The sequence below is a fragment of the Coturnix japonica genome, chromosome 2 (assembly GCF_054131305.1).
Source record: "Coturnix japonica strain WE chromosome 2, WE-NBRP24, whole genome shotgun sequence".
Lineage (NCBI taxonomy): Eukaryota > Metazoa > Chordata > Aves > Galliformes > Phasianidae > Coturnix > Coturnix japonica.
The window spans coordinates 19098155-19114144 of record NC_140664.1 but is presented as its reverse complement, the minus strand read 5'-3'; the positions used below and the strand labels follow the sequence as shown (position 1 = coordinate 19114144).

General features: G+C 37.2%; 1 protein-coding gene across 11 annotated transcripts in view; it reads left to right on the top strand.

Moving 5' to 3' along the window:
• The window catches only part of VPS13B (vacuolar protein sorting 13 homolog B), a 394840-nt gene that overhangs the window by 330076 nt on the left and 48774 nt on the right, over positions 1–15990 (top strand). For all 11 annotated transcript variants that reach the window (XR_014942476.1, XM_015856027.3, XM_015856030.3 and 8 more), the window contains 3 exons: positions 2657–2853; positions 8434–8615; positions 10383–10732. Coding sequence is in view for 10 of the 11 variants with exons in the window: in XM_015856027.3 (XP_015711513.2) it covers positions 2657–2853; positions 8434–8615; positions 10383–10732 (729 nt within the window). In the remaining variant the exon portion in view is untranslated. The remainder of the gene's footprint in view (positions 1–2656; positions 2854–8433; positions 8616–10382; positions 10733–15990) is intronic.

The following is a 15990-nucleotide window of genomic DNA, read 5'->3' as shown; positions in this document are numbered from 1 at the left end:
TGAAAATGAGTTTGTTACTTTATGCCTTAATAGTTATTTTCATCATTTTACTCTGCCATCTTTTCCTCAAGATAAGGTTCTCTATTTCCACCACCTACTGAGTAATAGCATTTTTTTTAAAACATTATATATGAAATCTGTTTGGTTGGGCTTTTCTCCAGCTTTCATTCTGCCTTTGCTCTCAATTTCTATTTTACTTTCCTCTCACCCTACTGATAGTTTTCATACTGTAGTGCAACTTGTGAAATTCCTTTATTGTGCTTTTTAACAACTTTTTCCAGCTCATTAATTGTAGTGGGAGCAGAATTTATCGCCTTGCTTAGCCTCTTTTAAAATGCCTGCTACCTGCCATTCTGTTCCAGTTTTGTGAGGCTGTTATTAGAGAGAGATTATTTTCCTTGCTGGAAAAAATACTTTGTTGTGAGATGAAATCTAAAGAAAGAAATATTGTAATTAATAGAATGTTAGAATACATAATAGAATTATATATGATAGAATTATTATATTTTATTATAATAATTATTATATAATTATATAATAGAATATTAATAGAGTTAATAGAACTTAAAAGCAACTGAGATGAACACAAAGGCTGTCCTCAGACCTCTTTCTTTTTCTCTTATGTTCCATTCCTAGTCATATTCTTTATTGGTAGTGCAACTCAGTTTTGACCCCCAGTTTCTTTAGACTTGTTCCTCTATTAAGCGTTTAGCTCCTGTAGTGTCTGGAGAGCAATGGTATTTCTCAGAATCATAAAGGTTGGAAAAAACAACTAAGATCATCTATTCCAACTGCCAGCCTACCCCCACCATGCCCACTCAGCCATGCCCCTCAGTGCCACACCTACACATTTCTTGAACACCTCTGGGGATGGTGACTCCCATTTGACTTGATTGTTGATTCTGCACAGGTTCCAGTGTGAGCATGGATGGAGCACTTTTAGCATGGATAGTTTGGAATGCATTCCCTAGTCCAGATGAGACCACACAGGTGTCATATACAAGTCAGTTAAAATTTGTCCCACTCTTTTGGAAATATCTCACCTGTTATTTCTTAGGATGGTGTTTGCTTTTTCCAGGCATCGTCTGGTTGTCTCATAATTTCCCACTGTCTCTTACAGGTATCCACCATTTTCTGCTGGAGATGCAGCTTATAAAGGATATGTTGCCATTGTATCAATCCCCTTTTCTCAGTCTCTAGTCTTTGAAATGATGTCAGCATTCCTAATGGACTGCCCTACACTGCCCTATTTTACATAGTGTCATCAGAGCTTTGTAGCAGTTATCAGGTTTATTTCTTTTTATCTTGACCTAAAAAAACCACCAGTGTCCACGGTTGCTTTTTTCCTGTCATCAGGTATCACTGTGACTTGACAGATGCAGTACAAATCTGTGTTTCAAGCTTTGTGGTTCCACACATTAATTCTTGTAAGGTTCTTTGGAGGAGATTATTTATGTTCCTTTGCCCTCTCCAGCTTAAACCACTGAGCTCCCTGAATTTTCCTCCTTAACCTTCATTCCCATTAATTTATCAGCCTGCTGTCACCTCTGTATGCATTATAGTCCTTACTAAGTAACAGGGAAAGCACTCATGGAGGCTTATTTTGTGACTGTGTTTAGATTTACTGCAATCTCTGACACATTCCTACTTTTTCCCTGGTTCTTTTTGTGTGTCTATAAGCACACATACTAAGATATGAAAAGAAAATATAAGAACACAGACTTTTTTTTACTATTTGTTTTCAGACAACTTGACTTTTATTTCTCATTTGTAATTGTGGATTTTTGTATCTTAATTGCGAAGTCTTCCTGTTGTATTGAATTCACTCTTATTTTAAATTCATATTCTCATTCATTTTCATTATATTATCAAAAAGAAGGGGAAAAATGTATAAGACACCTTTAAAATCTACGTTGGTTTTTTTTTTTCTGTTTTGCTTAAAAATGTCCCTAGTGACATTCCCTCCTTTACAGTGAAGCATCCAGGAGTAATTGAGTTTGGATTATTTACAGACTTAAAATAAAAAATGTGATTAAACTAAATCTGCTTTGTATTTGCTGGGCCTGAGTTTTCAAAAGTCATCTAAATTCCATATTCTAGTGACAGAGAAGATGATGGGATTACAAATAACACTGTGATTTGTCACAAGGTTTTTATTCATGTGCTGACCTTTCACATGGCATCATGCTGCCCATCGTTATTGTTCCTCTGCATCTTTGATTATTTTATTATATCTGATTAAATGAGTAATTAGCAAGTTAATATTTTTAATAAAACAAAAGTGAGAATTAAAATAAAATGATCTTTAACAAGAATTAAAGTGAGCTCGGTTAGTGCACTGTAATGACACCTGATTGATTTTGTGATTGCATAATACAAGTAATGATTTACTGCACTGGCTTTGTTGTGCTTGGATACTATGGAGCAAATAGCTGTTTCTGTAAGAGAAAGATTGAACTATTACGCTACAGTAAAATTTGAAAACCATTTTTATTCAAGACAACACTGAATCTGAGTAACAGCTACAGTTGTGGTTTTCCATGTGGCAATTCCTATTTATTTTAGTTAGCTTTTCATTTGTGGTGTGAATAGTAAATCCCTTTATTATATTTGTGATGAAGTACAAGGAAATTACCACATCTCCTTTTTATTGCAGATTCCCTGCAGCTTGGAGTACTGGGATGAGCTTCAGAAATCATTCATTGCATTCCGGGAATTCAGTCTATCGGAAAGCAAGGTCTGTGAACTGCAGCTGCCCAACGTCAGCCTTGTGAATGACCAGAAGGAGCTCATAGCCTCCGATCTTTGGAGGATCGTCCTGAACAGCAATCAGAATGTGGCTGATGACCAAAGGTAATTTTTAAGGAGGCAAATTTAAAAGAAAAACAGAAATCTAACACTGCATTCTGAGGAGATCTTCATAAAGGGGTTTGGGAGAGAAGCATATATGCTTACATATTTGAGCGACTCTTAAAAGAGCTTCAAACCATAGTTTGCCTTCACACGTGGCAGGGAGTACATATTAAAAGAGCTCTCTCTTAGATTTATAAACAGTCTAAAAGCATTATCATTTCAGGTAATTAACAGAGGGAGACTGAGCCACAATCCAGTATGTAACATAGTAATGATCATCGTCTGTACACACTTCCATGTGTAAACTTTAATGTCCTCAGTGCAAGCCAATGACTAAGACAAGTCACGTTTCTATTACATATATTTTTGAAACAAAATCGTAGTACTTCAAGAGTACATTTTTACTTACATGTTTATTTATGCAGCTTGCTGACTGTGCTAACAGAAAAAGAAAATAATCAGAGTTTTAAAACTCTGGGGATTGATATTTCATTATATTTACAGCTGGAGGTTTTGGGAGCATACAGTGACAGCAATTCACTATTTGCATTCATTCTTTTTTGATTAATAAGTAAAGTTAGAATAAATGAGTACAAGGTCCTTCATAAAAGCAGTGGAATTGCTGTTAAAGACCTTCTTAACATGGGTAGTCAGAGTGGAAATCCCAGACTGACCTTTTTGAATCATTGGTATTTGCCAGCTGCTGTTGTCTGTGTATGGACACGTGCTTGAGTGCATGTGTTGTGTTCATATACATGTATGTGAAGCTAGAGAATGCAGAGAAATCAAGAAATACTAATATTGCTAACAAAATCGATGAAGAAAATTAAACATCTGGTTTCTGTTAATAGTATCAGGTTTGAAATGATTTCTTGATGTTAATTGTGAAAGAATGCATTTTCATCATTGAGAAGTTAAGTGTTTTAGACAAGGTTAATTCCTCTGAATGTGGGACCTTGGCAAAATTGCCTTCCTGGTCAGCTTAACACCACAGAAACTTGAACTCAGTGGGAACTGAAAATTAAGTAGTGAAATTTAGAAGATTTTTTTTCACCGGGGCATTTGACACTGTAATCATGCTTATTGTTTTCTGCCCAAATAGGGTTCGTCACCCTATTACCTGTGTGATGTTCTATTCAGGGAGCTCTGATAAGCTAATAAGTAGTAATTATTAAGAAAGGTTATTGGGTTCAAATGAAATACATAAATACATATATATATATATTAAAAAATTACAACAGCAGTTTAGACTGTGATTAACATCAGTAACATTTTAGAGCACAATATGAACTCACCTGCCCAGAAGGCCTAAACTCAGAAGGGAGTTTTCAATGGGGAGGCTGCAGGCCTGCTGCAGAATAGTGAACATCCTCAGTGCTATCTGAGTTTCGCAATAAAATTGAGTAAAAATACTGAATGACCTTGAAGTACCAGGGCTCCCAGGGGGACAATTTCTCTTTCCACAGCAGTGACACTAGAAGCTCTATGTGCTCCAGACTCTGTGTGTGCACAAAGAACTTAAGCATAAACCACATTTGACAGAACAGGATTTAAACTGAAGCAAAAGCAGCTCACTGAATAGGGAAAGCAGGAAGGTAAGAAGGCTGAAAAAAGCATTAGGCACACCACTGGAGCATTTGAATGTCAATAAGCAGAAGAGAAAGAGGGAATTTGTGGGAAGGTGCCTTCAAATACCAGCTCCTTAGGCACATGTACAGACACAGCGGTCACTAGCTTGGACATTTTTGGTGGCCTGATGAATTTATAGTCATCTGATGATTATAAACATGCTAACAGCTAAATATACTAACAGTAGACTAGGAATCTAAGGATTCATATGGATCAGATGAACTGCTTTTGGAAGCCAGGAACCTGAGGGATGCATGAAGCAAGCATGAAGCAAGTTTCAGTCAGAAAAAGTGAAAAGGTTGTATGCACAGCTTCAGCAGCAGTTTTGGATAGAAATTCAATCTCTCAATATATGAACTTCAAACAGGGCTGCACTGCAGGCTTCCTTAAGGATGGACTGATGTAAGAAGTAATCCTGATAAATCTAAATGAGCCTTCTCAGAGTAACTTAACGAGTGAGGAAAAGAGCAATTGTTTCTCAGAGATGAGATTTTGACCCATGGTGTTAGAGGCACATTAGAGTCAATAACTCCAGTTTCACATCACTGACCTGGATGTTTCGAGACCATTCACAACCACTGAAATACATGAAGTTACAGCTAAACAAAGGAATAAATTTATGGAAGAGTTAAGCCTCAAAGAACCAAGTCCAGTGAAGAGAAATATGGGTTGTGAGATAATTTATATATCACAGATTTGCCAGTCTTTCTAGACCCCTAGAAGGATAAGAAGTCCATGTTGGCAGCAGCTCTGCTGAAGCTATGGCTCTGTCTTCATTATATGAACATACTGTTACTAGGATGAATATTTTCTTGTGATCAAGAATCCTAAAATTTATCAATTTATCAAATTATCAATTTATTCAACTTCACAAAAAAATCCCTAACCTTTTTCTTTTTGAGAGAGACTGCCCCGTGCCACAGTATACATCCAGTGTTAGGCTTCTTCCTAAAGCAAGCAAGTATGTTTAATATGAGATCTTATATACTTGTGAGAACAGCCACAAAGTGCCAACTGTTAGACCAGGAAGCTTCAGGGCAGGGAGGTCTGCAACTGCGAGCAAGAAGCAAAGTCTGTATAGAAGTTGAATCTCAGCTTGCCTGTGTACTCATGATGATTTGATGTTAATTACATGCTACAGCTGTATGACTGATTAGCAAATTTAATTGCTATTAATGAAGTATAAAAATGCTTAGTTGTTGTTGAAGTTTATTTTGTTAGTTTGATCCTCAATTTTGGGTCAGACCCTAACATCTGCCATATGCACACAGCTGCTGCACAATGACAATATTTTTCCCTCAAATTCTGCAGGATTTTTTTGTTTTAACCTTTATGATATGCTAATTATTACTACTCGAGAGCAGAGCGTTGTGTTTTAAGTACTTCATTGCTGGTTCCTAACATCAGTCATAAAATATGAAATTTATGTGGCTTGCGTGACAGGAAAATAAGGTTTGTGAGAAGATGTGAATCCAACTGATATGTTGAATAGTAGCTGACAGCCTAAGAAATATCAACCACAATGAATATGGGAATGTGCAACAATGTCATGATGCAAACGCTGTGGTATGCAAGCTCTTTCTCAGATTGATCAGGAAGTAATTAGAAGTATAAAAATCAAGGAGCTATGTGGCTAAGGATGTAATATATATGTATATGTTGTTTATTTTTAAGAATATGGTGACCATTCATTATTCAATGAATGAAAAAGAGTTAAATGAACATTCATGAATGCTTATTCAGTGACTGAATACATTTGAAAACATAAGTGAAATAATCTACCATCCCCCTTGGGATTTAGTGTAGTGTCTATGGAAAGAATCAATTATGGCATAAATGATGATTCATGGAAATCCTTAAAATAGAGAATTAAAAGGAAATTATCATGGAATAAATTGTTTTTATAGATTGTGTTGCCATTTTGCAGAGCTAGCAAGTTATAATCATAATGGCTTATATTTAAGGCTCTGTTTGGTTGTTGAGATGCTAAAGCCACTTCCCAGTTTGGCTGAGAATAGTTTATCATTCTTTGTGTAAGTGGGTTATGTTACAAAATGTTCTATACATTTGTATAATCTCCTTCCCTTCTTCTTCACAGTGGATATTTTCCCATGTTGTGGTTTCATCACAAATGACAGTTTTGGTTTAAAAACTGTACTCTTAAAACAGCAAGAATATAGCAAGTCACTGTTAAGTCATTGTTCCCAGTTGCCATAGAGTTAGCTTGAACTGCTTTGCGTGATGTAAAATTACCATACTTTATAATATCTCATGACTTTAAACACAGCTATTTTCCATTTTTTAAATTGTGATGCTTAAGGATAATAAAAATAAAATGATGTTATTAAAGCCAGGTCCGTTTTATTTAGAATTTCCTCTACTTTAGTGCACCCCTCCTACAGCATGCTGTGCCAAATGCAACACATCTTTTTTTCCCAACTGAAAAATGATGGACTGTCCACAGTGCATTTTGTAGCTCTACAACAGCCATGAGAATGTGAGATTGTCTTTGTTGTTATATCATTTGAGGCATGTATTTTGGCTGCATGATCAGATCTGCCTTTACAATATTAGTGCTTCTACCATAGTTCACCCACACCAGAGAAGCTGCAGGTGCCCCATCTCCAGAACTCCTCAACATTAGGCTGGATGGGGCTTTGGGCAGGAGAGTTGGTGTGAGATGGTCTTTTACGTCTCTTCCAACACAAAGCATTCTGCGACTTTGGCCATAATTTATGTCCTGTCATGATGCTTTGATAAATAGCTGATCTTTATTTGAGTTTACTGCTATATGTGTTATGTACACAAATATAATGCTGTGTTGAATCTCATTTATGATGTTAAAAACCATACAAGCTAATTATTGTAACACAAAATAAGTACTGACCAACTTACCCATGGATTTCCACCCATTTACAGATGAGCGTTTTGAGTCCCCACATATTTATGAATGATATTGCAGACACAAAGGAATTATGAATAATTTGGTCCTAAAACCATAAAACGTGTTGATTTGAAAACTGCCCTCTGAATTTATAATATCTTTAATATGTTAATGGTAATCTATTCATGGTGCATTATAAAAGCTAATTATTTTCTGAAAAAAAATAATAAACAGGCCTTAGTTAATCCTTTGTTCAATTTATTTTATTTTCAGATCTTAAATCAATTCTGTGCTTTTAAATGAAAACTCCAATGCTAAACTGCATAGGGAATGGGAATGAGAAACATTAAGGATGGATTTGGCTTAAATTAGAAAGTTTATTTGTACTTCAGTGGTGTCTTAGCAACCTGTAGAATTGTAATGTAGTTTTAGTTCCTCAAGGGGCTGAAAGATAATGCTTGGAAATATTCATGGGGTCAGGAACACTACAAGGAAAAAAAAATCAATAAGATGGCATTTAAATGTATAGTAAATATGTTGTAATAGGTGTTAGTAAAAGGCTCTGGGATGAGCATATAACAGTCAGAGATTCTTTTTAAATGATGACTGTAGAAGGATAATGGGAAGAAAGTTTACAGGGAAAGGGCTTAAACATAAAGATTGCTATGAGGCTGTGAGTAGGTTTCCTTAAAATCAAATGTAAAAAATTGTTATCTTGGCCAGATCAACTTTAAGATCATTTTCATAGCACTAATAATGGTATTATACTTTGTTAAACTTATTTTATTTCTCTTTTCTATAAATATGCTTCATTTCAGTGATCCATGTTTTAAGCCAGTAAATTGGAAGTTTGCTGTGATGTAGGAAGTGCTGTTGGATTGCGGTCTTGCTTACCATGATCTGCTAGGGAAAAATAAATACATATACTGACAGTAGCAGTTAATTATGAAACAGAATGATGACATAGGCTATGTCAGAAAACCAGCATGGCACATGTGCAAGTCCTACTGTAAAGTGATCAAATCCTGCATCTGCTGAAATACCTCTTTGTTATCTGCCTTCCACAGCTCGGAAAGTGAATCTGGCTCACAAAGTGCATGCGATCAGCTTGTAACTCCTACAGCATTAGCTGCCTGTACCAGAGTTGACTCCTGTTTTACTCCTTGGTTTGTGCCATCACTTAGTGTGTTGGTCCAGTTTTCTTTCTTGGAAGTCCACCTCTGCCATCATCTTGATCAACTAGGCACAGGTATGTACTCCTTCATGCAGAATAATTAAAGCATATAGTTCATATTTACTGCTTAATTGTCAGTTTGCTCTCTGTTGCCCCATTTCCCATTCTTGAAATAAGTCACCAACGGCTACCGGACTTCAGGGTAGAACTCTTAATTTCTGTTCTGTGCACTGAGCAAATACATGTCATAAGCAGTGCGGCTGGCTGGTCAGCCCCCTTCCTCCCTCAGGAATGGGTAACTGTAGAAGCAGTCCAGTTTTCTTAGTCTGATTAGTAGCAGCAGGTGCCACTTCATTTTTGAGCCATCTTAGTGGATGAATTTGATCTTCTAAATTTTCCAGTATATTAACAGTACTATTAAAATAACCGAAGACTTTGCAACCCCCTTAGTAAGAATTCCTTGGAAGAGCTCTGAGAACTGCAGATTTAACTGTTATTTCAATTACGATCACTTTTGGAGCTGCATCTGTTTTTGTTCAGTGCTCTCTGTCATTGCATTAATGGCAGATACATTCCAAGAGCTCTTTAGATTATTGTCCGATTTTCAAATGCCAGGAATGCTTTCCGTGGAAGATGAGCAAATATCTTAGATAATTTTGACAGGACCAGCTTTGTGCGGGAATAATTTTTGGTTTTTTGCAAGAACCATTATCAAATCATACCAAGCCTGACACTCAACATCTAGCAAGTAATTACTTGTCTATCAGCTACCTCTATCAGTACATAATCTTCCTCACTGTTACACTCTGTTTCCAGATGTCCAATCTTTAAAATTGCATATGCTGGAAAAAGCAAAAAAATCGGATTAAAATCAAACCCAGCTGTTTCTTCTTCTTTTTTCTTTTTTTTTTTTTTTTTTCAACAGCAACTGAATTTATGCTGATGCTGCTGTTGCTGTTATAGCACCTAAAGACCTTGAGATTTGAGGCTCTGCTATGCTGTGTTATACACGAAGGGAGCACAACACTTATTGTATCCATTACACTTTTATAGTATAATTGGGCTTGATCCTGGAAAGTGATGAGTGTTTTGGTTCCAAATCTGTAGAGCGTTTGAGCATATGCTAATTTTAAGCATATGAGTTGTTCTAGCAATATAAATAATAGCATCAATGGAAATACTTGCACACTTAATGTTACAAAGCACTGTACGTGCTTTGCAGTGTCTGCTGCCACAACGCTCAGCACTTTGCCGGACTGAGACTTCAGTGAACACAATGAAATCTTTCTAATGATATATTTCTCATACTTTGGTCTCAGGGCACTTTTGTTTAACTTTCAGTATTATGAGTTAATATGCTGCATCTCAATATGTTTGTGCTCCGAATTACTCTATTACTGCTGTGAAGACATTTTTCACTGTGGAGCCTGTTAGCCTGCACAATCACATTGCAACAAATATTATATTGCCGATTTTTATTGTATTTATAATGAGCTATATGTGGAACTTCATGTGCATCTGCCATAGCTAATGTTATCTTTGCTCCGAATAGGTGCAAATCAGTGTATTGTGTGGTTTGCAGGTAAAAGAGTTTGGCTGGCGGATCTCTTGCATGAGACAATTTTAATTTACAATTCCATTTTTCACAGCTACGATTTGTTGTAGTACTATTTAAAGTCTAATAAATGGTGTGAACAGGATTAGTTTCAGATTTCAGAAATGCTTGCACTCTTCACTTGTTTTCATCATAAGTACACGCCGTTAAAAATAATTTGCAAAACCATACATGATATGGCAGTACTGATGTTCTACTAAAGTCTTGTTTGTTCTTTTGCCTTTCAGCACCACCAAAGTTTCTTCAGCCGTTTTTATCTGATAAGAATATGCCATCTGAACTAGAATACATGATAATTTCCTTTGATGAGCCCCATGTTTATCTTCGTCAGTGGAGTGATGAGTCAGTGTTCCAGGAGCTCCAGTTTTCCACGCAAGCTGACTGTAAACTTCTGGAGTGCCGAAATGTGACTATGCAGAGTGTTGTGAAGCCTTTCAAAATCTGGGGGCAGATTGCTATTTCCGGTGGCACAGGAGGAAGGCTGTTGGACTGCACAATAATGGTGGACCCCATTTTAATCCTTTTTGGCCAATATGCAATTCACTCTCTAAATACAGCAATTCAAGCTTGGCAGCAGGTATGCAAATCCAATAGCGCAAAAATATGTAGAGATGTATATTAGCAAAGGTGATTGATTTAATTGCAAATGGGGAAACCAATTAAATTCATTTGAAGAAGTCCGAGATATAAAATCTTTAGTTTATACTCAAAGTGTTTCATGGTAGCAGTGAAAATTAGTCGGCGCTGATTGCTAAATGTAGCCTGGACAGCTTGAGTTTTGGTGAAATTACATGGATTTGTATCAAACTAAACAGAATCTTGGTCTTGAAATGTGTAACCTTCTGTTAATGTATGAAAAGGTGAGTGGTGCATGATATGTAAGCACAGCTCACTTTAAGTTGTAGAGCATATTGTTTCCAGCTACTACTTCTATCCATACTGAAGTTCAGCACTAGTTTCACGTTACATTCTCTACAAACAGCATTAATGGCTGAAGCCAGTCGCAGCGTAAAGAACCTTGCTTCTGCAATGACCCCTCGAAGGCCTGTAATTCCCTTATTTCACTATAGCCTTGAAATCAAATCATTCTCTTCATCTGCTTGAAGACCTATGTGGAGCCTGGGAATTAATTACCTATCATGGCACTACAATAACAAAGCCTCCAAAAAAGGATAAAACATCTGTTTTATATCAAAAAATTCTTTTTAAGGGCATTCCATGGTTTTCTTGTTGCAAAAGGACATTCATAAAACAAGATCTAGTGTGATTTAAATCTTTACAGCTGGCTCAAATATCAATGTGAACAAAAATCTTTGTAGCTCCAATTTCTGTTTTTTGTCATATTTTGAACAATGCTTTTAATAAAAAACAAACATAGAAAGTAGAAAAGAGTCCTTGGTAGGCTATTTAAAGCCAAAATATATCTGACTTAGAACTAGTCCCTCATCTAAGACATGTGTGGCAACTACTGCAAAATGGCCTTCAGAAAGGTCAGTTTCCTCTTTGGATGGGGAAAAAAAGGGTCTCTGAGACATAGTTATACATATAAATAAAATATGGTGCATAAATATTTAAATGTTTTAAACCACATCACAGTGTGAATGAGTGACTGACTACTCTGTGCCTTGAAGGAATATTCAGAGTTGAAAAAATGGAATTGTATATTTGATTAAGTAGAGCCATATGTCGCATAGTATATTGCTGACAGGTACATTCTATGAATAGTTGGTACTGATTTATACACGGATTTGGCAATGTTAACATGAGCCACAGGAGGATATACTTCTGTAATTGTTGCTGTAATTTTCTCGTTTCCTCTCATGTCAAGGGTACTTGCCACCATGTTCTGATGTGGTGGGTATTGAGCCCTGAGTATTTGAGATTGAAAACTCGCACCGCTTTGAAATTAGGGAACAGTTAACACACAAGTGGGTTCAAAATAGCTTATTAAATTAATTGTTACCAAGATGTTTTGTATACAGCTCAGCCTCCAGGTCGGTGCAGAGGGGAGCACTGCACGGGGAAGGAAGGAATTTTGCAACGATAAGCATAGTTTCATGTCTGCTGTTCGCACAAAATACGATACAAATGCTGCCAACTAGAAACAGGATTTTAATCAGCAGGAAGGGTTATTTGAATTCTCCGCATATTTTTTTTACTGGATTAATATCAGAAACAAGTGATGCTGTAGTCAGTGGACAGGCAGATGAAGTATGAAACAATTTGGCCCTGCACCTCTAGGTCAATAGCTCGAGATTAACAGAAGCCTCTGTCCGTGTCTTTTTTAGTAGATATGGACTAATTTTTCTTTAAGTAATGAATATTTTGAAAGTAGATTAAGCCTAAAAAACACCAGGCATTAAACTCACTTATACTTCTAAGTCACATGCTGAAAATCTGAGAGGATTAGCACTTTTTAAAAATGATTTCCCCTTTTGATATACTTCACTGTCTAATATGGAATCTCTGTTTAAATACAAGCCTTACCAGGCTAATGCATGCCAAAAGCAATAGCCAAGTTTTATCAATCAAGCAATTGTGTGGAGAAATTGAGGATTGTTATTGATTGGCTTTATTATTTAAATAACCAAGTGAAATAGAAAATGCTTCTCTCTGTCAACGTACAGTGCGGGGTTTGTTTGGGTTTTTTTTTTATTCACTCCCCTTGTTTGGGACTTTAAGCCTTCACAAATGGTTTTATGGTGTTAGTGCTTTTTGATATCTCTGTGGGGTCAGCTGAGAAAACAGCTCCCCAGGTACGGCTTGAAGCGAGTATTCCTGAGGAAAAACTATTCCTTTGTGGTCTCCCAGTGTAAATGTTTTCCTAAACCCCTCCGAAGTTGTAAAAGCTCCTGTTTTAAACCTGCTGCTTTCAACCACTAGGACTTCTTTTCCTTGAGGTCTGCTTGGTCCTTAACCTTTCTGTTAGCAGTTGCATAAGTTTTCTTAACAAGCTGGGATCCATCAAAATGACACCTGTGATCACAGGAGTTTCCCTGTCTTTCCACCACAAGCACAAAGAGCAAAGGAAACCGGTACAGAAAAATTTGCATGTAGTTTCAGAGTACAGTTGTAGATTAGAATGAAGTTGTGCTAAAGTTTAAACAACAGGAAGAAGAATGTTCTTTCTCTTAGAGGAACTCTGAGATAAAAACAAATTGCTGGAGGCCTTGTGTCCCTTAAAAAACACTAGAAAATACAGCAGAGAGAGACCTTGTGTGCTTGTGCAAGTCTTCGGTAGCTTGTGAAGCACATAGAGAAAATAACTTGGTGCACATAAAGAGGCCTACGCTTTTATGGTTTGTTTCCAGATCCAGAAATGCTTTGAAATAGCTGTGAGCTGAGACGTGAGCAGAAAGCCCCGAGACAGGCAAAGCCTGGTGACTCGTATTATGGGGGGTGTTTTTCCTCTCACCAAATAGAATTCACAAAATATTTGAAAGCCCAATAAATGAGAGACGCTTTCCAGGCCTCTCAGAGAGCAAAGAACAGCTGAAAAATGATCTAAAGAGGGGCAGGAAATTATCCCCTAGGAACTGACTCTAATCTCTGATTCAGGCTGGAGATCTTTAGCTGATTCTTTTGATTTGCAGTTTTAATTCAGGGAGGGCTTTTTCTTACTTTTTTTTTCCCCTTCATTCAGACTTAGGTGTTTTCAGCTTCTGGAGTCGTCATTCCACCCTTCACCATCACTGCCACGAGAATGGCTCGGTTCTGTTTATTTTTATTACGTCTGGTTTCTTTACATTCCCTTTTATCAGTCAGTATTCCTTCACTCCATTCTTCTTCTGATTTTTATTTTGCTTGTCCTTTTCTGCCCACCCCAGAAGTTTCTACTGCCAGATTTCAGCAGCAAATTTGGGGTGCAGTTTCCTATGACGGATGCAATAGGGACTGAAAAGCATGGGTGGTACTCTACCAGAGGAAAATCTCGCTTATTTACTGCAAGGAAAATAAGAGTTACCTAGAGCCCAGCCTGCATAACAAATTGCTGTTGCACTGAGCTAAAGGATCCCCAAGTTTCCTTGCTAATCCTTTAGTCAGCTGTTACTATCAAGACTTGAAGCATCATCAGCTGCCTCTTAAGCCTTCTAGCACAGAGCAGCTCCCTGTTCTGCAAATCTTGCTGTTTCCTTGGTTAAAACTCTGGGATTGTTACAAAATGGAGCTTAAAATATCTCTGTTGCTGATTCTGAGACGTGTTGCTGTTAAAAACCCTGGATTCCAGTAGCAAGTGTCACATTTAAGGATAATGATGCAGTCATTCATCAGCACCAACAAGTACACAAATCCACTAATAATTCCTGGTGTGACCACATGCCCCCAGTACAAGTGAGGAGTTCTATGTGTGCCAAAAGCTCAAGACAGAACATTAAGCTTACTACATATTCCCTATTCACTTTAAAAAATACCAGAACCTACTGTGTGTGTTAACCTGGTTTCACAGTTACATTCAGGTAAAAGAAATGTTGTCATCTTATTTTTTTTTTTCTTTGCATAATCAGTGAGAAAAATCCATTAGAGTAAAGCAATTTTCTTAAATTCCCTGGGGTTTGCATCTAGGTTTGACTATAACAACATGCTGAGCCCAATGGATGGTAAATCCTCCCGTTTTAAATGAACATTTTGCAAAGCTGTAACAGGAAAATATATTTGTGGTAGACTTATGGGTATGTGGGTATGGCAGCTTGACAGTAAAAAGACATAGATCCACCACTAGAAAATGCCAAAATAAACTGTGTGTTCTGAAGTGGCACTGTAAATGTCAGCCTTTAGCATTCTCCAGTCTGCTACTGCATGTGATACGGACGTAAACCCTGTAATGAGTTTTACTGCTTTGAAAAATTGGGATATGCTCTGCTAATATTTTTTTCCACGGGAGTTACCTGATCTTATGCAGAATTCTTGAGGTTTGGAGAAAAGCTTTAATCTGAATATTCTCATGATCAGATACTCCAGAGTGAATATTTTTCCATGCAGATGCCCACAGCTGACTGTTTGGATATTTGGTCACAAAAGGAATCGCTACCTGTCCATAGATGTGCACATTAGGTTCTTCTGACACTAGTAACAGCACTGAGTGTGCATTCAAGGATGTTAAATTAGACATCCTTTACACGTTCACGTTTTGGAAAAACTCTTCAACGTACCAAACTGTTTTTCATGAATAACTATGGATCCACAGGGACCTATCAGGAAATATTTTTCTCTTTCTATTTTGATCTCTGAATTTCTGCAGGCTTTCAGCCACATTGTTATCAAAGAACTGGAGACCCATATGATCGTAGACAGAGGAGGTGCTAGCTTCATTATGTCTTTTTAAAAGGTCCACTGAGAGGGCAAGGGGGGAAATAGAATCAGCTCTCATTGACCACAGAGATCCCATAAGTTTGGGTAAACGTCACAGGAAGTAAGGATGAGAAAGAACAGCTGGGCTGTATTGTGGGGAGAAGGGAACCAACCAATAATAAAGCATTGTCAAAAGTGTGTGCTAGGAGAGATGAGTCAAAGAGAGGTAATGAAAAGCACAAGAAGATGAATTTTTTATATTACATCCATTAGACTGCATGAAGACTGTCCGAATATTGCTTTCTTACAGCAGTTGTTATGGTTGCTTTATAGTTGCTTGTAAGTGCGACATGCCAGCACAGTAGTGACCAGGACAGAAGTACATGAGAGATGATCTCCAAATCAAATTGTCAGCACACTTTGACCTTCCCTGTACAGGGGATTATATTTTGTGCCTTCAGGGATTGGAGACCTGTAGCTCTGGTAATTTTTATGACTACCACATGGATTGCCTCAACAGATTGACAAGCATCCAGATGAAAAACG